Source organism: Penicillium cosmopolitanum (assembly GCF_028827165.1).
Source record: "Penicillium cosmopolitanum strain IBT 29677 chromosome Unknown utg000006l:49.0-5199605.0:1.0-5204138.0, whole genome shotgun sequence".
In the NCBI taxonomy this organism is placed as follows: Eukaryota; Fungi; Ascomycota; class Eurotiomycetes; order Eurotiales; family Aspergillaceae; genus Penicillium; species Penicillium cosmopolitanum.
Window position 1 is genome coordinate 462,027 of NW_026622676.1, and position 21,193 is coordinate 483,219.

At 47.6% G+C, this 21,193-nt stretch overlaps 10 protein-coding genes across 10 annotated transcripts; 3 read left to right on the forward strand and 7 right to left on the reverse strand.

The window, feature by feature from the left end:
• Positions 1–515: 515 nt before the first annotated feature.
• N7509_004689 (uncharacterized protein) lies at positions 516–1,659 on the reverse strand (the record flags this gene model as incomplete). The annotated part of the gene is made up of 4 exons (XM_056629326.1): positions 516–779; positions 840–1,169; positions 1,228–1,518; positions 1,573–1,659. 4 exons carry the CDS (start codon positions 1,657–1,659, stop codon positions 516–518), a joined length of 972 nt encoding a protein of 323 aa, XP_056488628.1.
• An 853-nt stretch (positions 1,660–2,512) lies between these two features.
• Positions 2,513–3,755, forward strand: N7509_004690 (Zn(II)2Cys6 transcription factor domain-containing protein; the record flags this gene model as incomplete). The annotated part of the gene is made up of 2 exons (XM_056629327.1): positions 2,513–2,590; positions 2,622–3,755. 2 exons carry the CDS (start codon positions 2,513–2,515, stop codon positions 3,753–3,755), a joined length of 1,212 nt encoding a protein of 403 aa, XP_056488629.1.
• A 748-nt stretch (positions 3,756–4,503) lies between these two features.
• N7509_004691 (RTA1 domain-containing protein) lies at positions 4,504–5,454 on the reverse strand (the record flags this gene model as incomplete). The annotated part of the gene is made up of 3 exons (XM_056629328.1): positions 4,504–4,937; positions 5,000–5,242; positions 5,298–5,454. 3 exons carry the CDS (start codon positions 5,452–5,454, stop codon positions 4,504–4,506), a joined length of 834 nt encoding a protein of 277 aa, XP_056488630.1.
• Positions 5,455–6,943: 1,489 nt separating this feature from the next.
• N7509_004692 (sugar porter family MFS transporter) lies at positions 6,944–8,646 on the reverse strand (the record flags this gene model as incomplete). Its single annotated transcript, XM_056629329.1, has 2 exons — positions 6,944–8,323; positions 8,401–8,646. The coding sequence occupies 2 exons, from the start codon at positions 8,644–8,646 to the stop codon at positions 6,944–6,946; spliced, it is 1,626 nt and encodes a 541-aa protein (XP_056488631.1).
• An 828-nt stretch (positions 8,647–9,474) lies between these two features.
• N7509_004693 (uncharacterized protein) lies at positions 9,475–11,846 on the reverse strand (the record flags this gene model as incomplete). The annotated part of the gene is made up of 3 exons (XM_056629330.1): positions 9,475–11,042; positions 11,147–11,304; positions 11,368–11,846. The coding sequence occupies 3 exons, from the start codon at positions 11,844–11,846 to the stop codon at positions 9,475–9,477; spliced, it is 2,205 nt and encodes a 734-aa protein (XP_056488632.1).
• A 510-nt stretch (positions 11,847–12,356) lies between these two features.
• On the forward strand, positions 12,357–13,094 carry N7509_004694 (RraA family protein; the record flags this gene model as incomplete). Its single annotated transcript, XM_056629331.1, has 1 exon — positions 12,357–13,094. One exon carries the CDS (start codon positions 12,357–12,359, stop codon positions 13,092–13,094), a length of 738 nt encoding a protein of 245 aa, XP_056488633.1.
• A 150-nt stretch (positions 13,095–13,244) lies between these two features.
• Positions 13,245–16,265, reverse strand: N7509_004695 (fungal specific transcription factor domain-containing protein; the record flags this gene model as incomplete). Its single annotated transcript, XM_056629332.1, has 5 exons — positions 13,245–13,438; positions 13,518–14,488; positions 14,548–15,134; positions 15,194–15,636; positions 15,743–16,265. 5 exons carry the CDS (start codon positions 16,263–16,265, stop codon positions 13,245–13,247), a joined length of 2,718 nt encoding a protein of 905 aa, XP_056488634.1.
• A 322-nt stretch (positions 16,266–16,587) lies between these two features.
• Positions 16,588–17,492, reverse strand: N7509_004696 (uncharacterized protein; the record flags this gene model as incomplete). The annotated part of the gene is made up of 2 exons (XM_056629333.1): positions 16,588–17,348; positions 17,420–17,492. The coding sequence occupies 2 exons, from the start codon at positions 17,490–17,492 to the stop codon at positions 16,588–16,590; spliced, it is 834 nt and encodes a 277-aa protein (XP_056488635.1).
• Positions 17,493–18,137: 645 nt separating this feature from the next.
• On the forward strand, positions 18,138–19,206 carry N7509_004697 (uncharacterized protein; the record flags this gene model as incomplete). The annotated part of the gene is made up of 3 exons (XM_056629334.1): positions 18,138–18,195; positions 18,247–18,967; positions 19,038–19,206. 3 exons carry the CDS (start codon positions 18,138–18,140, stop codon positions 19,204–19,206), a joined length of 948 nt encoding a protein of 315 aa, XP_056488636.1.
• Positions 19,207–19,553: 347 nt separating this feature from the next.
• On the reverse strand, positions 19,554–20,552 carry N7509_004698 (uncharacterized protein; the record flags this gene model as incomplete). Its single annotated transcript, XM_056629335.1, has 1 exon — positions 19,554–20,552. One exon carries the CDS (start codon positions 20,550–20,552, stop codon positions 19,554–19,556), a length of 999 nt encoding a protein of 332 aa, XP_056488637.1.
• Between the last annotated feature and the right edge of the window lie 641 nt (positions 20,553–21,193).

The window sequence follows — 21,193 nt, forward strand, 5'->3', positions numbered from 1 at the left end:
CTACTCCCCGCTCCGTCTTCAAATGTGATTTGGCCAGTTTCATGCTATTTCCATATTCATTTAAGTACCCGGCATTTCTATGGGGCGTGTCGGCTAATGCCTTATCCTATATTTAGATTAAACATTAGCTGCTGCTGTTTTAATTGATTAAATCAAAACTACAGGTGGCTTGTTGATAGTGTGTTGAGTAGCGCCATGCAGACATAGATGTGTGCCAGCAGTTACAGGGAGACGATGACCCAATAGCCGTTGCCTTGGTCTATTTAGCAAATTTGCAGTCAAACTACCATGTTTCAACATCATGGCGATACTGTTGGCCTCGCGGACTCCTTTTTGCATTGCAGAATATGACGGGAAATGACTATCCGTCAACAACGCAGAATACGAATTTCTATTTCAATAAGACCCAAAGCCCAATTTCTGGAATACTTCTCTATTTGAGCCGATCCCGACCACGTCTCTGACGCTTATATTTGTATCTACTCGGAGAGACGTAGGATCTCTGTCTAGTATATCTAGGCATAAGGGTTCACTCCTTTTCCATCAAGAACCTCTTTCAGAAAATCTACGAATTTGGTGGGTTGAAACTCCGGATAGAGCTCGCGAGCGCTGAGATATCCGAGAGCCTCTGCCCCCTGCGGAGTGTTATCGCATCGGACATATTTGCTGTAGTTGTATTGCGCAACGTAGAGCGCAAACAAGTTTCCCATGCTCTTGCTATCGACACTGTACGCATCCTGTGCTCTCTGCATAGCACTCTCTATTTCCTGGGTGGAAACCTTCACAGCATCTCATTAGTCGCACTTTTCACATCAATAGAAGATCTTTCCGGAACATACACTCCTTCGTTCAATCTTTTCGCCCGAAATTTCTTCCATCATACCGAAGATTTCCATTTCTGATAGAAGATCACCGTATGTGTAGACATACTGATTCAATGTTCGATTGTCGGTAGCAATGCGAGCCACAAATCTCCCGATATCCCGAAGATCCGTCAATAGATTTGTAGCCAGCCCATCATTGTGAATAGTGACATTAGGTACGAGAGGAGTTGCATAATCAACTCGCCCAGACGGTAGGGTTGGAAACGAAAGTTGATACCAGTATCCGACATCAATGATCGTAAACGGCAGACGCAGCTCTTTCAGGTACTGGTACACTTCCTCTTTCTATCATACGCAAGATCGTTAATTGTTTTCAATACTGCGCCAAAAAATACCATATCACCGTCTTACCTGATCTCGCAACAGCATAACACCCGGGGGGGCAGACAATTGTGAAGCCACAAGGAATGAATCGCCCGACGCCCGCCTCTTTGGCAGCTTTGGCAAGGGTGATTTGGGCCAACTGTGAGAGAGCATCGATTGCGCTAATTACCAGGTCGAATCCAGAAAGCAAATATACAAGGTCTTCGACAGGCCCATCCAGGTCTCCCACACGGATCGGGAGACCATTCTGAGCCAGATCTTTCACTGCTGGTTTCTCTACCGAAGAGGGCCGCACAAAGAGTTCTATCGACTACAGCCGGTGTCAGTCTAAGAACCACATCTTTTCCAACCGAGAGGTACCTACGTAATTGCCATTTTCTGTAAGCCCATCCAGGATCGAACGGCCAGTATGCCCAGTTGCACCCAGAAGAAGAACCTTGACTGGCGACATTTCTTTTTCGTATAATGTGAATTTAATCTGGTGAGGATTGAGCTTGTCGGATGGAGACGGCAGACTGGTATTGTTTAATATGGAGAGATTTAGGGGTCCAACGACAATGGGAATTAAACTTCCTCGTAAGGTATCCAATAGTTACCCATGTTGATAAGCTGTAATTGACCCGGGTCTGAGACACGCATCTCCTATCCGAATACGAATCCGACCTCGACCCACCATGCTATGTAGCCAAGCTCATGTACAATACCATACAGTAATACCAGTTACCCAAAGCTTATTCTCTTACTAGCTCTGCAGGTGGACGAGGCATTGGCAATTGTACGAGTAGATGTACTGTATCCCTACTTTTTTTCTCTTTTTTTTCTCCTGCTGAGTCTAAATTATGGAGCGGAACAAACTAACGTGCGGACTTGCGGGAGGTTCCACGCCCGGGACTAGGGGCCACACCATGCTGGAGTGAGGTTAGCCAGCATAAGGGTTTTAAGGGTCTTTAAGGATCTTCATGGTTTGGACAGGCGCTAGTAATAGTTTTAGGAGACGACAGGCTACCGAGTAGTCTCTCCAGACTCCGGGTATTGGTTCTTCCTCTGTCACTCTGTGATCTGGAATCAAAGCAATGGATTTGCCGGATTAGGCGCACTGACAGGGATATGTCATGGATTAGTCATGACTTGCTTACTTCGCATTGCTCCCCATCATCTCGGTCGCGCGAAATTCTACCTAGATGGCATCCACATCACATCCTCTTCGAGTGTTTAGGCCTCAGGCCCCTGTAGAACGAACTGCAAATTTAGGTTGTGGGTTCCCTTTTGCAAGCTTCTATCTCTGATTTGGCAAATATTTGGGGATGAAGCGTGTGAGGCCTCGTCGGCCACACAGCAAATCCAGAAATGGCTGTCAATGCTGCAAAGCGCGCAAGGTAAAGGTAAGTAAAAGAATGCTCCTGTCATCGAAAGCTCGAAACTTTTATTTATTTTTTCTCTTCTTTTGAATCTAATGTTCTGTCACGCGGTGAAAAGTGTGATGAAACCAGACCAGACTGCCAAAATTGCATCAAACACGGAATTGAGTGCTTCTTCGCTGAAACATCCAATACAGATGGTCAAGTGAGAACCGCTTCGCCACTTTCTGCTAGCGCAATTCCTAGCCCGTCAAGTGGAACTTTTATAGGGGATTCCACTGGTCCATCGATGGGTTTAGCAGAGATGAAGCTGCTCCATCACTTCTCCACATCTACTTGCTATACCATAGCCCGTCTCCCTGTGCTGCAAACCGTGTGGCGGATTAGAGTTCCCAAAATTGGATTTTCTTATCCATACGTCCTGCATGGTATACTATCCCTGTCAGCGCTGCATCTCGCACAATTACACCCAGAATGCCATGATGACTATGTCGCCCAAGCAGAGTTACATCACAATCGAGCGCTGGAGATGATCTCGTCTCATATGCGCAATATCAACGATGACAATGCCCCTGCCATTTACCTTTTTTCGACGGTGACCTCTATCATCTCATGTGCCAAACCACGACAACCCGAAGATTTCTGGGTTTTTGGCGGCAAAGACATTGAGTGGCTGTCACTGTTCCGTGGCACTCGCTTTATCATTTCTGCGGCAGAGACCACGATCAGAACGGGCAGCCTTTCACCAATGTTTGAGATTGGAAAACGCAGGAACCACATGCGGAATTCCCGATCGACTACAGAATTGACATATGTTGAGGAGTTGCGACATCTCCTGAAGACCAGGGTGACAGATGAAAGGATCTTGAGCTGCTACCTAGATGCTGTGGACGATTTGGCGAAAACATTTGCCCTTATTGAAGAAGAGGGCCATTTCAGTTGCCAGACCGCCGATGTGTTTGTCTGGTTGTTGCAGATTTCGGATGACTATTTGCTTCTCCTTCGGCAACGAACTCCCGAAGCTTTGATCATTTTCTCCTATTTCTGCGTGATCACTCGCGAGCTTGAATGGGCGTGGTGGATGCAAGGGCTTAGCATCCATTTAATTCGGGGTATCTACTACTGCCTAAGTGAAGAGTACCGTTGCTGGTTACAGTGGCCAATGGAACAGCTGGGCTGGTCCCCATAAAAGGAGTCGTGGCTTCATGCTTCTAAATAGGATTCTTACATATAATCGAAGGGCCAAGAAGCCATATACGTGCAATAATTCGAGCAAATTGTGGAGACGAATAAGACTATTCAAACTTTTACTAGAAGCTCCTTGTATGAACGGCTCGTGTGCTAGGTGGGGTTCAAGATTTCCCTTTCAAGCGGAGTCTTTGAACATGTAATTTGTTCTTGACCCCATCATTAACTAGTGTACATCGAACAATTCTTGGGCACACTAAAATGGCCGTAAGAGGAACTTGGATGCTTCTAAAGTTATAGTGGCGACCTATCTTATCATTGTTTATATTGCAGAAAGATCGTTGGCGCTCTCTCCATTTTTTCTCTCTCGATGTGAGACCTTAGTTTAACAGACGGAGTTATATTCTGATTACTCCCTATGAAATTCAAAATATGCTAAAAAAGTAGCATCCTGAGAAAGCCTTAACTTTATTAAATCGGACTTAAATCTTATTCTCCTACTGGAGTTGAACACTTGTCTTGTTTTAGCTATACAGAATTGCATATCGTAGTCATGGGTCATGGGTCATGGTCATGGTCATGGTCATGGTTCTAAGTAGATGAGTCTAGGTAGAAAATGAATGCAAAGTGAGTGAGGAAACGAACAATAACAACAGAAAAGAATGAAAAAGTGTAACACCACGACTCCATAAGAAAACAATCTGTTAACGAATAGTTGAGCATCTTCATCCTGGAAATGAAGTGAGCGATTATGCCTTCTGCTCAGTAGAGTCAGACGGGTTTTGCTGCTGCAAAACATGCGCCGGGTGACGCAAGTTCATAAGCACCATCACGAAATACATCATAGTGGCATCAAAGACATATAGGAAAACCTCGTGCGTCATGACATAGCCTTGCTGTCCCTGAATGAACTCAACAAGACGGTAGACGGAACGAATCAGGATCAGTACGCTGGCAACGTAGCATGCAAACAGAACTCCTCTCCAGTCGCGGGGCCAGAAGGAGCCGAGATGCATCTTTTGCTCAGATTCAGCGGTCGGGTGGCGGAGGATCTTAGAGTGGAAAATCAAGGCCGAAACAAGGAAGGCCCCAAAGAAGACGAGTTGGACGCAGAGACCTCCGACGATAACCCATTGGCCGATTGTGAAGCTGCTCTTAGAGCCGCCGGTCATAATACCGCCACCTATAAGGATGAATCGTTAGTATAGTACAGAGGTGGGAACAAATAATATTTTCGGCGCTTACCTGCTGCTTGGAGGAGAAAGGAAAGAATGTCACCGCCAACAAAGACCTTGGTCATGATTCCGACCGGAATGTAGCTCATGTGCTCTCCGCGGACGAACCTAATCACTCGCCCGAGAACCATGTAAATCGAAGCTGCATATAGGATTGGTGCCAGGAGAAGGAATAAGCTTTGCATGGCGTAGGCAATAGTTGATGTCTTATTGAAATGCGAGACACAGCGCGCGCCATAACCGATAACCTGGACTATATTCCATATTAGTACATAGCATGAATGGAGGTGAATCAGCGAATCACGTACAGATTCCTCCGACAATGAACGGATTGAAATAGTTCGAGTGGGCTCTAATTCGTTGCCAAAGGTGAAGTACGGTAGTCAAGAAAAACAGTGCAGCGAAAATCACCGCAGCCACCAGACTCGGCGTGTATTCGTAGAGCACAAAGTCAGAGGCGCCCATGGTGAGTGGAAGTAAGTAGAGTAAAAAGATCGAATGGAGTAAATAATGAAAGTCCTGAATAGTTGGGTGCGCTATTAGAAAGCTCGATGAAGTTGTGATTGTTCGTTGGAACTTTCGACACTGGGAGAGCAGGGACCTTGGGTTTATAGGCCCTGATCCGAACCTTGTTTCAATTTCTGCAACTCTCCCAGGCAGAAATTTTCCATGATAAGTGGCGAAGCAAAAGATGAAAAGGCTAAAAATAAATAAAATAGGAAGATTTTCGAGTTCTAGTATTATGGGTGATTGATTGCTAGCTGCATGTTTATAAGTTCGGATAGTAATTAGCGCCCGAAGACGAATACGAGATCCAAGTTCGTACTGCGGTTCCAAGGTTTAAAGGTCCCCACCCTGGTTTTAACCATACATACTGGTATTTTATACCATACAGTACGTATTTGAAGTTGGCGCTCCTCGAAGCGTACCAGCGTGGCAATGCCACCATCCAAGTCGGACAACAGTAACTTCTCCCTGCTTAGTACCGGGAAAACATCGGATATCAGTGATATGTTGACCTTTTGACTTTTTGATCGCCCACTAGTCATTTCTCCACAACATCCACGGATGTTCGACCGCTGAAAGGGTTACCTTAGCAAAGAAATTTTTACCTTGAGTGAAAGCTCGTCGAAGATAATAGGGGGAAAGGTCTCTCGTAGCAGCGCTTGGTCTCTTACCGATCGGATATTGTGCTAGACTTGTGGCTGCCGATTAACTAGTGATATCTTGAGTCGATAAGCTTTGGGCAATTTTTGTGTGAATTCTAGCCTTTCGGAGCGTGTAGCGAGCAAATACTAACCGCAGGGTCTTCATTACATCATCATTGACTATTAACTCGCCTAAGTCAACGCAGCCGTGGCAAAACTTGCTTATCGGTCGTCTGTGTGCAAAGGGTACCCAAGGCTCCCAACTCGTACTAGTAATTATTCTCTTAGCCTTGCAATCTTACCACGATGCTGCAAACCTCACCAATCTAAGGCAAGCAGGTATCTCTTCATCTTAGATTTGATACCAACTGCCCAGACAATCCTGTTTCAAGGTAGCGCATAGACCAAAAGGATACAAAGCTCTGGTCTCCCAGATAATGACCCCTGGGCCACATTCTCTGGTCCTGCAATATAATCCGAGACTGGTGCCCGTTCATCTCCCCATTGACGATGAAGTGATTTCTCCCACGGTCATACTCAGAATGAACTAATGTCGGTTCCCAGTCACACTCGCAATGAACTGATATGTTTTGACCTTAGCACCGGAATTGCCTACGTTATATGATTTTATTGGCTACTAACCTGTACATGCCCAGGGGTAGCACAGGGATTCATAGCGTGTACATATGACAAGTGCGGAATTTCATTGTTTAATGTTCTTGGTGTTATATCACCAAGAATGTAAGAGTGGGAGTATACAAGACACAGTCGTGACTAATGATAGGTCAAGCTTGAGTGTAACTGCCTTATCCCCGTTTACACTCTTCTGCAGCAATATCCTCCTGGTGTTCACTGCATGATGCTTTCTCCAAATCAACAACTCTCTCAGCAGCCTGCTGCTCAAAGGTGGGAGCCTTAGAAAAGCCAATTTTATACCAAGGCAGGAAGAACAAATCTCCAGCGCTCTCCATGCTTCGTCCCTTACATTCTGGAAAGCCAACAAAGACCCATGCAGTAGCACAGCCAGTGAAAGCGGCGAATAGTGCAAAGGGCCCCCAAGCGTGCATATCCTGGGTCATACTCGGGAATCCACGAGTGATGCCGAAATTCAGCAAATTTTGATAGATAAAGGAAATCGTCACTACTGTTCCACGAGTCGAAGTAGGACAAATCTCAGAGGCAGTAAGAGAGAAAACAGGGGCCCAGCCAAACGCATATCCAACAGCAAAGATGCAGATCGCAACGATGGCCACCCATGCAGCTGGTGAGGGACTGCCTGGTTTAGAGAGGTCGGCGACACCGAGATAAGCAGCGAGGTATATCAAACAGCCGGTATTCATTGCGGAGCCGATAAGCAATAACGGACGCCGACCGAAACGATCGGTAAGATAGAATGCGTAGAAAAGCATGCTAAATACTTTGATCATACCATAGATGGCCGAGAATAGAAGGACCTGAGCCGAATCCAAGCCGATGGACTTCAGGATAGTTGGGGCATAATAGGTGATCGAGTTGCCACCAGTCATGATGAAGAATGTTTGGACAATCATCACGAATAAAAGCATCTTGCGAGTCGAGGGGTCCGCGACACAAGTGCCCAAAAGCGACTTCGTGGATTGCCAGGCAGACTGGATCTCGGCATTTGCATCAACGCGGCCTCTGATTTCGTCGTATTCACGACTGAAATAAGAGTCGGTTTCTGGCAGGCCACGAATTTTCAAAAGACTTTGTCTGGAAGCTTCAATTTGTCCCCGCATCATCAAGTAACGGGGACTTTCCGGGAAAAAGGGGAAACCGATGAAGAGAACAATGGCAGGAATCAACTGAAGGACCAGCGTAGCCCGCCATTGCCAACTGTTTTCAGGAGATATATGCTCGTATGAGGCGTAATTGATCCAGTAACTTCCAGCCACCCCACCCATAATGTTGATGTTATAGAATGTCGTCATCATTCCACGCATTTCTGTAGGGGCGATTTCTGATATATAAATGGGTCCGACTGTCATTCCCAGGCCCGAGCCAATGCCAGACATGACTCTCCCGACAAGCAGCTCAACCAGCGAGCCAAAGTTGGCAGCCATCAAAATGGCGCCGATGGAGTAAAAGATGGCGGCAGAGATAATGACATATTTGCGACCGCGCCGTTCACCTAAAGGGCCTGACATCAAGACCCCGAGAATTTGTCCCTGTGAAGGATAGTCGGTTAGAGAATTTAGATATGCAACTGGGCAAAGAATAAAGACGCGGATCCACATTTTCTTACAAGAAGCATCGAGGAGACGACCCATCCTGAATAATCAGATATCGTTTCCGAGGGAAGATCTGACCATCCGAAGTCCCTTATGAATGGCTTCAAACTCATGGTTCCCGAGATATTAGCTGTATTGAAACCATGGAGACCACCACAATAAGAGGCCCAGATAGCAGCAAGCCAGACATAGCCTCGGCGAGCTGGGACAGGAACCTTTTTTATGGCTTCGTTAGACCATCCTCCACCTGCAGCACCCATTTTTCAGAAAGGGTTGAAAAGGAAGAGAAATCTTAAAATGTGCGAAGATTGAGATGGCCACGAGCTGATTTCATATTCCGAAGATATGAAGCAGTGCACTAGGCGGGTTTATATGAATGCTTTGGCTCCATAAAGTTGAACCAGTACGCAATAACGACACCACACGATGGGTGGCACGCTCCATCTCGAACGCTTCGTGTGGGGGGAGAATTTGAACTAGGACCAGCCCGAGCGGGATTAAAATGGAGAAATGTGACGGCAGAGTAAGCTGGTTGACGAATTGCCGACACGGCATTGGTCTGGACGGGGCATGGGGAAATAAATCTGGGGTAAGGAGCATTCCGGGGGCGGCGGAGGGATCCGTGGGTGGCAATTGCGAACCATTAATTATCAAATTACCTTTTCGACTTTCGGTGTCCGATTTATTCTGTATTTTGGTCATAGTCCTCGGATTTGAATCCATTGACCAATGAATATGCGTAATCTATTTTGACATTCCATCACATGTACCCTACTAACGCTGCATGCCTCTCATTTGAGATAACATTTCAAAGATACTATTTCAAGGCCTGAGAACTTTATCTAGCTCAAGACCAAATTGGATTCACCTAGGCAGGATGCCTAGCGTATCTACACAATTCAGCACTTTGTCGACTCATTTCCTGCTTCCTCATAGAATCAATCAAGCTGTAACTAAAGAGTGGTCAAAAGATGTGGAATGTTTGAAAAATTAAGTTTAACGGCAGAATAACATCACGCTCCGAGTCTATCGAAGAATCAGGAGGTACCAAGTCGAAATAAAATACACGCTTTTGCAAAATATACAATCTATCTGGCAGTTGTTATGGTCTTGATATGGTTCAAAGCGCTACCAGCCCGTAACCAAGCAAGCTGCCCTTGGTGGAAGCTGTGGCTTAGCCGCGCCTCCCAGGTCGAGCCATCTTTGCTATTTACGTTCATAGTGACGCACTTGCCGGGCTGGAGCTCACCCTCTTCAACTCCAATCAAGGAGATTCGATCTCCATCCGCGATGCGGTCATAATCTGCAAGATCATCGAACGTAAGTGGAAGCATGCCCTGCTTCTTCAAATTCGTCTCATGAATGCGTGCAAACGAGCGTGCGATGATCGCCGTTCCTCCCAAAAATCGTGGCTCAAGTGCTGCATGTTCGCGAGAGCTACCTTCACCATAATTATTATCGCCGATGATGCACCAACATACACCTTGTTTTTGCATTTGCCGAGCGACTTCCGGTACGACATCTACCTCTCCTGTCAGAGGGTTTCTGGTGTGTCCAAGTAACTGCGGGTCATTAGGGAGAGCGGCATTCGTTGCGGTGGTAAGCATGTTGTTGCTGATGTTCTCAAGGTGGCCACGATATTTATACCATGGGCCTGCGGGTGAAATGTGATCCGTTGTGCATTTTCCAGAAACCTTGATAAGAATCTCCATGTCGTTGGCACTACCGGGCTGCCATTTGTCGAATGGCTTCAATAGCTGCAAACGATCCGACTTGGGGTCCACAGAAACTGAAAAGGAGGAGCCGTCAGCGGGTGGTTCTTGAAATGTGTCCATGCCAGATTCGAAGTGCCGTGGTAGCTCCTGGTCAATTGGGGCCTCGAATTTGAACGACGATCTGGATCCGATGACTTCGTCGATGATGGGGTTAAAGTCAAGCCGACCAGAGTAAGCGAAGGCCGTAACCATTTCTGGCGAAGTCACGAATGAATGAGTGGCAGGGTTGCTGTCATGCCGACCGATAAAATTGCGGTTAAAACTGGAAATAACCGAGTTTTTCTCTTTGCCCTTGACGTCCACATCCTTGCGGTCCCATGATCCAACGCATGGTCCACATGAGCTACTAAGCACGATGGCACCGGCCTCCCTCAATTCACCCAGGATGCCGTCGGCTTCGGCGGTTGCGCGTATCTGCTCACTACCTGGTGTCAACAGGAATGGTACCTTGAACTTAAGAGTCCCTGCAGCCTTGGCTTGTCGGATAAGCTGTCTGCATTTATCAAGATCTTCGTACGAGCTGTTTGTGCAGCTGCCAACCATGGCATGGCTCAGGTCGATTGGCCAGTCCTGTTTAGCGATGGCAGTTTTGAGCTGTGATAGTGGATGGGCAAGATCAGGCGTAAATGGGCCGTTAATGTGCGGTTCGAGGGTAGAGAGATCGATGTCAATAATGCGATCATAGTATTCTTGGGATCCTTCATCGGCTGTGAGAAGAACATCCCGCACTTCGTTGGCCGCCTGTGCCACATATTCGCGCTTTGTCGCTGATAGGTAACGACCCATTGCTGGTGAGTGGGGGAAGATGCAAGATGTAGAGCCGATCTCTGCCGACATGTTGCAAATAGTGGCCATTGCCGTTGCTCCCAGTGTTTGAGTGCCTGGTCCGAAGAACTCAATCACTGAGCCCTTTCCCCGGAAACAGTGAGAATGCCAGCTATCTTGCAAATGATATCCTTGGTTGACGTCCATCCTTGAAGCTGACCTGTCAGATTGACACCAATCACCTTGGGAGCAACGAGTTCCCATGGCATTCCTGACATAGCATCCACAGCATCAGCGCCTCCAACTCCAATACCAAGCATTCCCAATCCTCCAGCATTCGGTGTGTGCGAATCAGTTCCGATAATCAATCCACCAGGCCTTTGGGGAAAATAATAATCAGAAAAATTTCTTCGGTGCTCAGAACAAACAGCTATAACTTACATTCCGTAGTTCTCAAAAATCACAGTGTGGATGATTCCTGAACCAGGTTTCCAAAACCCAATGCCATATTTTCTTGACGCGCTGCTGAGGAAGTCATAAACCTCTGCGTGTTCCGACGCAGCGCGCTGTAGATCCTCCGTTGCGCCCTTCTCGGAAATAATAAGGTGGTCGCTATGTACTGTCGTTGGGGTTCTCACACGGGGAAGACCGGCGCTGATGAATTGAAGCAGAGCCATCGTAGCAGTGGCATCGTGACAGGCAATACGATCTGGTCGAAGCTCAAGTATAGTCTTTCCGCGATCGATTTTCTCCAGGTCCCACTCACGGCCTCCATCCACGATCAAGTGGCTATAGAGTAGTTTCTCGGTCAATGTCAATGGACGTTTTGATTGCTTCTTCAAAGTGTAAAGGACCGCGAGTTGATTGTTGTAGTCGACCCCGAGGATTTTAGACGGATATGCGCTAGAAGTTGCAAGCATTCGCCTCTGTATAACCAAGGATGTCTGTAATCTCCATCGTCTCTGCGCAAGGCGCGATAAGGTTTCCGACATCATGTTGTAGGTCGGGGAAGACGCGATCGCAGACCGCGCAATTTGAAAAACGCAGGGAGGCAGTTATAGAAAACAAAGCACCGGGCCGACTCCAAGCAACCAATACCAAACTCTTGAATTCAGAACATTTTTCGATCCACCGATTCTCGTTGTTCGCCGAGATCGCCACTTGCGAGTCTTGTCTGCCATGCTGGGCTGTTCCGGGCGGGGTCTGGAGGCCTCCGCTCCAATGAAATGCTCGGGTTCACGTTGAAGTTTAACAATCAGCCGAGCCTGTGCAATGATGGGGATCTCCGCATAATGGCAATTACTTTTTATTGTCATTTGGTCAATTGGGAGGGATTAGGCCGAGATACCCAGTTTGACCTGTGTTCAACAGGATACCAATTTTTTCCAACATCGCAACTACCACCATCTCGTTAATACTTCACAACTAGAATGGCAGCTAAAGCAAAGGCCGTCCAAGCATTGAGCAAGTTTGCCTCCTGCGATGTAAGTTATTGCGTTGCCTCCAAATCACCGAAGCTTTACTTACTCGGCCTCCTTAAGATCGGAGACGCTCTCGTGAAGCTCGGAATCAAGCATGGCGGATACCTATCCGGTCTATCCATGTACAGCCCGAAACGAATGAGCGGACCGTCCAAAATATTCGGTCCTGCCTATACAGTCCGCATGGTGCCAACGGCCGATGAAACTTCGCCAAATCCCCCGCGTCACTTCGCCGACGCCATACCAAAGGATAGTGTCGTTTTTGTCTCGCAACCAAAAGGGTTGATCAGCGCATGCTGGGGAGGATTGATGAGCACTCGCGCTAAGAAGCTCGGAGCTGCTGGTGTGGTCATCGATGGTCACTTCAGGGATATTGAGGAGCACCGTGCCTTGAATCTGGGACTTTTTGCTCGAGGAATTAGTATTTTGGGATCGAACACTTTTACTCGGTCGTCAGAGCTCAACGTTCCGGTCGAGTATGATAATGCTGAAGTGAACGAGGAAGTGACCATCAACCCGGGTGATTATATCCTTGGTGATTGTGACGGTGTCATTGCGATCCCCCCTGATACTGTCGAAGAATGTTTGCGTCTTTGTCAGGAGCGGTATGAGGTTGATGAGAAGACCAGGGAGTGCTTGGAAAATGGAGATGAGATGGGACCAACCATCAAGAAGCTTAGGAAGTAGATGTTTTGTCAAGCAGGCAGTATAAAAATACACTTTGAAATTTGAAATTCTAGCACAGAGGCTAGGCTGTTCCTTGTAGCTGTAGTCATAGAGGTTTTGTCTAAAACCCTCATGCTTAAGTCTGTTATCAACGGCTCTGCGCGCAATAGGCTACAGGGTTCCATTCCCTTGAAAGTCAAAAGGCCCTGTGGTGTTTGAGAATGGATCCCAGCCCCAATCTTCGTGTAAATAATCTGCCATGAAATTCTCCATCGCAGCTTCAATTGTTGGGGGGTCAAAGTCTTCCAAGGTGTCCACGGAAATTGACAGATCCATGTTGTCGAGTGATGGCTGAGCATTATTCACTGGGCAGGTTAGCAAGAGGCTTTTAGCAAAACCGTGGAATGGAATCTGTTGCCGGTTTGACGAGGCTTTCAAACTTACTTATCCCAAATGATGGGTCCTGATTGACAAAGTCAAAATGATCAGGCCCAGGGTGCCCCTCATCACCGTGGGCAATACCTCGACCTGCCGGCTCCTTTTCCACAGCATAAACACTACTATAAGACGTTGGCGGTTTTAGAGTTCCAGCCTGGGAGCTAGTGGGTTGTCTTTGCCTCTCGGAAGAGGTACGTGTATCTTGGATTTGAACCTGCAGGTCACTGAAATATTTGATGATTAAATCGATCATCATCTCGAAGCTTTCCTTGCCACTGCGCACTGAAGGCCACCATTGGCTTCCAATACTGAGGTGGTTAGAACATGTGCGCAAATCACGAAGTAGCTTTGCAAATGGTATGTTGCGTTGCAAGTCTCGGGAGGCCCAGGCACAGTAGACAATTGTTGCCCCCGAGGAGAAAATCCCGTGAATATTGCGCCAATTATAATAAAGCATCTCTTGGTTGCTAACCGCGTCATAGATTTGCAAACGCTTGCTGCAGCTCTCATAGCAAATTCTCAATGCCTCCTGGCTGGGAGAGGGGAATGATTGCGATGGTTGGAAAAGCAGGCAAACAGCTGAATGGTATAGCTGCTCGTGTTTCAATTTTTGAAATTGAAAACTGGACATGTCTTCTTCGTCCATGTCGTTCGATGCAACTATCTGTTGAACCCCTTGAAGCCAGTCATCGAGATCGAACTTGATTCTTGTTTGTATTTCGGTGAGATTTGTTGGCCAAACAAAGCTATGGGTGCGGGTCGGCAAATGGTAGAGGAGAAGCTTAATCTCTGAGATGTGTTGTTCTAGTCGAAACCTTGAAATTGAAAGCTCGAAAAGTCGTGATGCTGGCAGCTTGATGACCAAGTCCCCTTCCGCCATTGTCATCATTTTCGCGATATCTGTCTCGTCGGGGGGTCGAATATCAAATGCTTCATCTCGGATTCCAAGTGGGCGTCCCTGGATAGTGGCAATCGATCTGGTTTATCTCAATTAGCAGACCGTTCTCTAGAAGTTACCATATATAGGTATCCTTACCGGTCCATGGAATACACGGTGTAGAAGATGAATCTCAAAATACTTCTTGCGCAGCTTGGCATGCCGGAGTCGGGCGGTTCTCTTTGTAGTCCGAGGTCTATACAGTGAGACATGGCGATATAAACCAACGTCCAGATATTCATGCCAGCTGGTTCAATGAGGCTTTGGACAGCCAGCAGTAACACGGCCTGCAAAGACGGCACGGAAATTCCGGAGAATGTTTCCGATGCCGTACACATCGCCATACGATGAAAGCGAGCGGGAGAGTGATCGTAATTTTTCTTCCTGGTCAGGACAGTTGCAGACAATGAGAAGACCATGAAAACATGGAATATAGTGGTAGCAAAAGAGATTGGAGTGCTTTCGCGACCGGCGACTGTATCAATTTTCCCATTGTAGCCAAAAGGCTGGACAGCATCAATCCAACCATTCTGATCAACAGATCCATTATATCCTGCTTGAGCACACACATACAATGCATGATACGCGTTGACCAATGATGCGGGGTGGAGAAATGGATGATCTATATGAATATTCTCGAAATACACTTCAAGTAGAAGGCATGCCTCTTCTGGAGGTGGCAGTTCCTTTGGAGGTCAGTGGGTCTGCTTCATAGACCTGTTTTTTAGAGAGATGGGAGCGGTACCTTTCTCAGTTTGTTATAGAGAGACTGATATATCTCGTCGGATATGCGCCGGGGGGTCAGTCGACGTGCTTGGGTTGCGGTTTGCTGCGATTGCGGCTCATTGTCAAGACCCATCAGCTTGGCAAAAAGCAATCCTGAGGAAGATCCCAGGTAATGTTTCTGGCGCGAATCTGACTGCAGTGAAAGCATGCCGAGGTCAATCGCCACAGATCGTGCCTTAGCAGAAAGCGGGGAGTCTGCTTCTGACTCTATAGCGGAGTGAGAGCGTTTATTCGTGACAGGCTCGTTTGAAGGCTCCTGAAAGCTCGGTTCTGAAGTGTCCCTTTGTGTAGCAGAGGCTCTCGGAGCGACACTCGGACCATCCTGGGACGTATTGAGCGTTTCAACAGAATCCACATTCACCTGAGGCCCTTTCGACAGATCAAAGTCAGGGCAAAGAGTGGCTAGATTTTGTTCAAGCCATTTTATGCGAGAACAACATCTCACCGCGAAGCTTCCCAACGTTAGAAAATTCGCCTTGGAGTGGCAATAGTTGCAGACAGTACTCACTCTCTAGGAATGGACAAATCATTATTACCCGTGTGAACATCAATACATGGAACTTTTGCCCGGGCACAGTTACTGCAGGCGGGAATTCCACCATCACACTCACAACATGGTCAGCAACTTCTCCATAGTGTGATGGTTGGGGATATTCACTTTGGCTCGTTTCTGGCGGCATCGGCGGCATGCCGAGCGGACTTTCCTCGGCGGCGCAGCGCTGCCATCCTCGGGAGGCATATTGCCGGTGTGTCGCTGCTACCGAAGAGCTTTTAGGAGTGCCGTGAGATTCAAATGCGTGAAGACTTTGAACAGAACATGGCCGTGTCGTGATCTCGTGGGAGTTGAGAACGGAAGGTTTCGGGCTGTGGGGAAAGGCTTGGCCAGCAGACCGAGTCTGGGGTACAGCGCGCATATGTATGGTGCCATGGGGAACCACGGATCCCGCCCTATTATGTACTTTGTATCGGAGGTAATGTAAGGCCTTGGCATAAAGATCCTCGTATTCGGAAATCTTGAAAATCTCGAGCATATCGGACTAAAATGGATCACCGTGGTTGATTGGGAGGATTCCGAATCTAGAGATACCAACGTTGTCGATTCTACAAATCTACATAATCATGCTCTAGCACTTATCCACTCAACCATCTAATATGTCCAAATAAAAAAGAAACTTGAAAGCAAAAGAAAGTTTGGATTACTCTCATTGTTTGTAAACATTGACCACTTATGTCTACAAGTGCGCCTTGTCCATTTCTTTACTTTTCGCCACCGACAGTGTCCTGGTCCACTGCACAACAGCCTCATAAATCGAAAAGCTGAGTGCGCCGGAAACCTATGGTTGAAAAGATCAGCTACAACCGACAAACGTGGGAAAGTTGGGATCTACGAACACTCAACCGAACCAACCGTGGAGTAGTTCCCCTCCATAAGGCAGAGACTCCCTCTTGCGTAATCACCGAGCGGAAGCAATCTAGCGAGCCTCGGTACCGCTGGTGTCCATCAACAGCTTGCAATCGCGTCTTAATCGAATCAAATGGCATAGTGGCATAAACGGTAACTACACCGGCCATAGCACCTGAGAGGACCGTACAGATTGACGCAGGCAAAGACATTGCCTGCATTCGACTGAGGAAGATGTTGTAGCTCGTAAACCGCACCATTGCATTGGCAGACTGCTTTAATGTAACCGGGATCATGCCCCGGTATATTCCTGGCAGTCCTTCCTTTTTGACAATGGAAACAATTCCATGGCCAGTCGATCTGTACAATTTCGGACCAGCACGGTCATCGATCATCTTTGTCTTGATGGTTTCCCCGGGTGTTACCACGATAATTGCCTCTGCCACTCCGGCCAACAATCCGGCTCCGATATTTCCCAAGGTGTGACTTTCCCCTTCCCATCGGTCGGCATGAACTGTTTGGCCGTGTCGAATGTGAAGAATCGAATAGCGGACTTGGAAGCATTGGAGGCGCAGAAAACGCCGCTTCCAGTGTAGAGCGCGCGGACGCCATGCTGTCGAATGGTAGAGGTGAGGAGCTGTATTAGCGACTGTTTCTGTGCGCCGCCGGGTTGAAATAGTTGTTGACGGGTCTTTAGGTATTCTGTCGGATACTGCAATATTTCAAAGAGTTAGTATGCAATTCCCCATTCATATTTGTTTTACATTCATACAGTGATCAAACTCTCAAGGCCGCCGGCACCACCCCCAGCGAGGATAGATTGCCATGGGGATACTTGCTGTTTGCCAGTCGCCATAATAGATTTCAGCTCTAAAATGAATCTGAATGCGCCATGCCATGTGATTACCCAGCTTCATATGAGTCGGTCATGAGCCCATCCAATGAGCGAAATTGCTGACCAGCTCTGTGGTGCGGATGGGAGGAGTCCGACATCGCGAATCGACAATCATGACAACCACGGTCTGGGAGGTACGCAAAATATTCTATCGGACTTTGTCCGAAAAAAGGATCGGAATTGAAACTTCCAAGAGGTTCAAATTGTTGGTCTTGGTGAAGATACCTCCGCGTTTCGGACCAGTCCAGACCCACCCGGAGCGCTCCAGATATCGCCATTTGTGATACTCCCAGCGTCCACCCTGGGGAATGACCCCCGGAATCTCGAATCTCGCAATATTCCTATGCCAGACATGGATGGGACACTCCGGGCTCTTTCCTCCGGCCTCTGCGCCCGGTCTGTTGCCCCGTCTTTTAGCCTGTTCTTCTTTTTGGAATTCTTGGGTCGATCATTGCCGGCCGAGTGTCTCTTTATTGTATATTATTTTGCTCTGACCACGGCATCTATGCACTGCAATCGGTCTTGTCACTGTCTAATTGGAAACACACTATCCATGACTTTCTCAAACGAGTAGTAGCCCATCAAATAAGCCGACTCAAGCCAAACATGTCACCATCATTATTCCCTGATGGCGGATGGGACGTCCACCACCACATCTTCGAACGTAAGCCACCCCTACACCTCAATTCAAAGCCAAAAAAACCAACTTGAACAGCCTCAAGATTCCCCTACGACCCAAACCGCCATCTAACCCCACCACCCGCAACAACAAAACAATACACCGACTTCAAACTCAAAACGGGCCTCACAAACTCCGTCCTAACCCATGGCCTATCCTACGGCGCCGACAGTGCCTGCCTTCACACATTCACGCAAGACCTCGACCCCTCAACAACACGCAGCATAGCCGTAATCGATCCCGAAACAATAACACCGAGCGAACTCGCCGATTTACATAAAAACGGCGTCCGCGGTATCAGAGTTAACATGTACCGCTACAATGCAATGCATGACGTTGAGCTTCAGAAGCTCGCGTTGACTGCTCATGCTCGTGCGCTGGGTGGTCATTGTACCGGGTGGAGTATGGCTTTTACGCATACGCACCCGGAATTTTGGGGTCTGTTGAGACCAGTTATTGAGGATGAGGTTGTGGGACGAGGGATTCGATTGGTGACGGATCATTTTGCTTTGCTTAAGGGGTGGAGCATGTTATCTGGTTTCTCTGGAGTGGGGGTTCCGGGAGATGGTGATGGTGATGCTACCAAGCAGCCTGGTTTTGATGATATTCTTGACCTAGTTCGTTCGGGACATCTTTTTGTTAAGATTAGTGCACCGTACCGGGTTAGTATGCAGGCGCCGTATTTTGAAGATCTCAAGCCGCTTGTTAGGGCTTTGTTTGATGCTAATCCCCAGCAGATTTTGTGGGGGAGTGATTGGTATGTTCTCGTCCTTGTTCATTGGGTTGGGTTGGGTAGTGTGAATTAATGTGCTAATTGATGTTCACAGGCCGCATACGCCCTTGATGAAGGTGCGCACGAGAGAGGAGGCTTTGAAGGAGACTCCATATCTGGAAGTTGATGATATGGCTTGGTTGAGGGGTTTGCGCTCCTGGTTGTCTGATCAGGAGTGGAAGACTTTGATGGTGGAGAATCCGCAGAGATTGTATGATTGGTAGATATTCCAATATTTCAAGGGAAAGGGACAGGAAATACAAAGTACGAATTAGAATATACGCAGAGGCTACTTTCTCAGAGAAACTTGTAGTCCATGGGCATTCCTGGTCATAGTTCTTACAAAAGCTCTTGATTTCGAAAGTAATAATAGATTCTCACGATTGAAAGCAGATATCTAACCTTCTCGCTACTCGAGGCAGGCATCAGGAAATGATAGATAAAGATAAGTATAAATTCAATTCCCTAAGCAAAAGCCCCCGAGATGACACCACGTAATATCCACGCCGCATCCTAACCCCCCCTGGAATCCCAGACCAGCAGCGCATACCATCCACCCTATGCTCAGCCCTCATATCCATCCTTCCACCCCATCATCCTCACTCGCAGTAAGATCCTCATCAGCAATAGGCGGCAGATAACTAAACCGATAAGATCTCTCCCCATCCGGAAACAGGACAGAACCATCGTCAAACTTATGTTCCAGCGCATACTCCTGCTTTGCCATATACTCCTCCTCCATGACCAAAATCTGCGCAAAGTGAAAGAGAAAGTTCCAGTTCCAATGTTGATTACGAAGCCAGTGTGTGAATCGACGCCGGTATAGATCACTGTCAAGACCGGCTATGAAGGCTTCGATAAGCGTGTCGTCATTGTAGGAATCTGTAGGTCCACTGCCGTATAGGGATATCGACCACCGGCGCCGGAATTCGTGGGCGGCGTCGAAGTATTCACCGATTGGGCGGCCTTTTTGACGAATAAATGTTTTTGTGCTTTTGGAGAAACTTCGCCTATTCAGAATTTGGGCAATCGCCTGTTTGTCCTCGAGGCTGGGTTCGGCTTCGTTGGTTTGGTTTGGATCGGAACGAGAGATTGTCAGGAGGGCTTGAGTGAGCGGCGACGAAGCAGGGCGCTCTCTGTTCGGATCATGACGGCTTTTTGCTAATCCCTTTGGTCGCGAAAGGCCGGGTGGTGTGATGGTGGTGTCCACCACTTTCGGAGTGTTGTGTATGCCTCGGATCGTGGAAATTGCAGCGAGCAAAGTCTCGTTTTGAGTGACAATAGCTTTGCCATCCTGGTAGATGGGATCGACGATATCATGGAGCTGGGTTTGAAGGAGACGAAGGCGTTGTTGACCTTGGGGTGTCTGGTCATTCAGGGACGTGGCAACCGAGGCGACAATAACTGCGAGATCTTTGAGGCAGCGTGAAAGCCGCGTGACGAGGTCCTCAGTTTCTGCTATTTGATGCTTTGCTTTAACCATATGCTCTGTCAAGGCTCGTTTCTGGCGTTCCAGTTCATATTTCCAGAGAGCCGTCGCAGGATTTGGTTTGGGGGGATCCTGAGCCATGGTGGTTGCTTCAAGTCTGTTGTTCTGAGATGGGTACCTGGGGTGATTTGTTAGATGGACATTGGAAGAGAGGCCAAAAGTAAGATCAAACCAACCTTGGAAGAGGTGAGTTCAGTAGGGAGAGGAATGAAGAATTGGACTCGGAGTGAAGAAAAATTGCGTGGGTAGTTGAAAGGGGAGATGGAAGTCGCGGTAGGTAAACATACCCGCGGACAGAAGGTTGCCTACAACTACTTCTAGTATTGCGAGGATCACACAAAGGCGATAGACGCAAGTGAAATAGACTACAAGGAAAATATAATTGATGGAAAATAAACTGGAAACATAAAAAACTATTCAAGGTTACTCTAGGACAACACCGTAAGGAACAAGTAACATTTTGGCCCGATCTATTCGATTAAGTATCATAAGGGCATCCTTAACCAATCAGAGCGAGCTAGATACAGAGGTAACGGAGAGAAAATGCAGTAAAAGGAAAACCGTGACAGCAAAAACGCAGAAACGTGTCACATCTCCGTGGGTGCAGGGACATAGGAAACCATAACAAGTGACCCGATGTCAGTAGAGGATGGCCTCTGGCCAACCCCCATCAGGCCAGCTGCGAGCGGAAATGCGTTAGGAAACACAGAAAGCCACTTTTG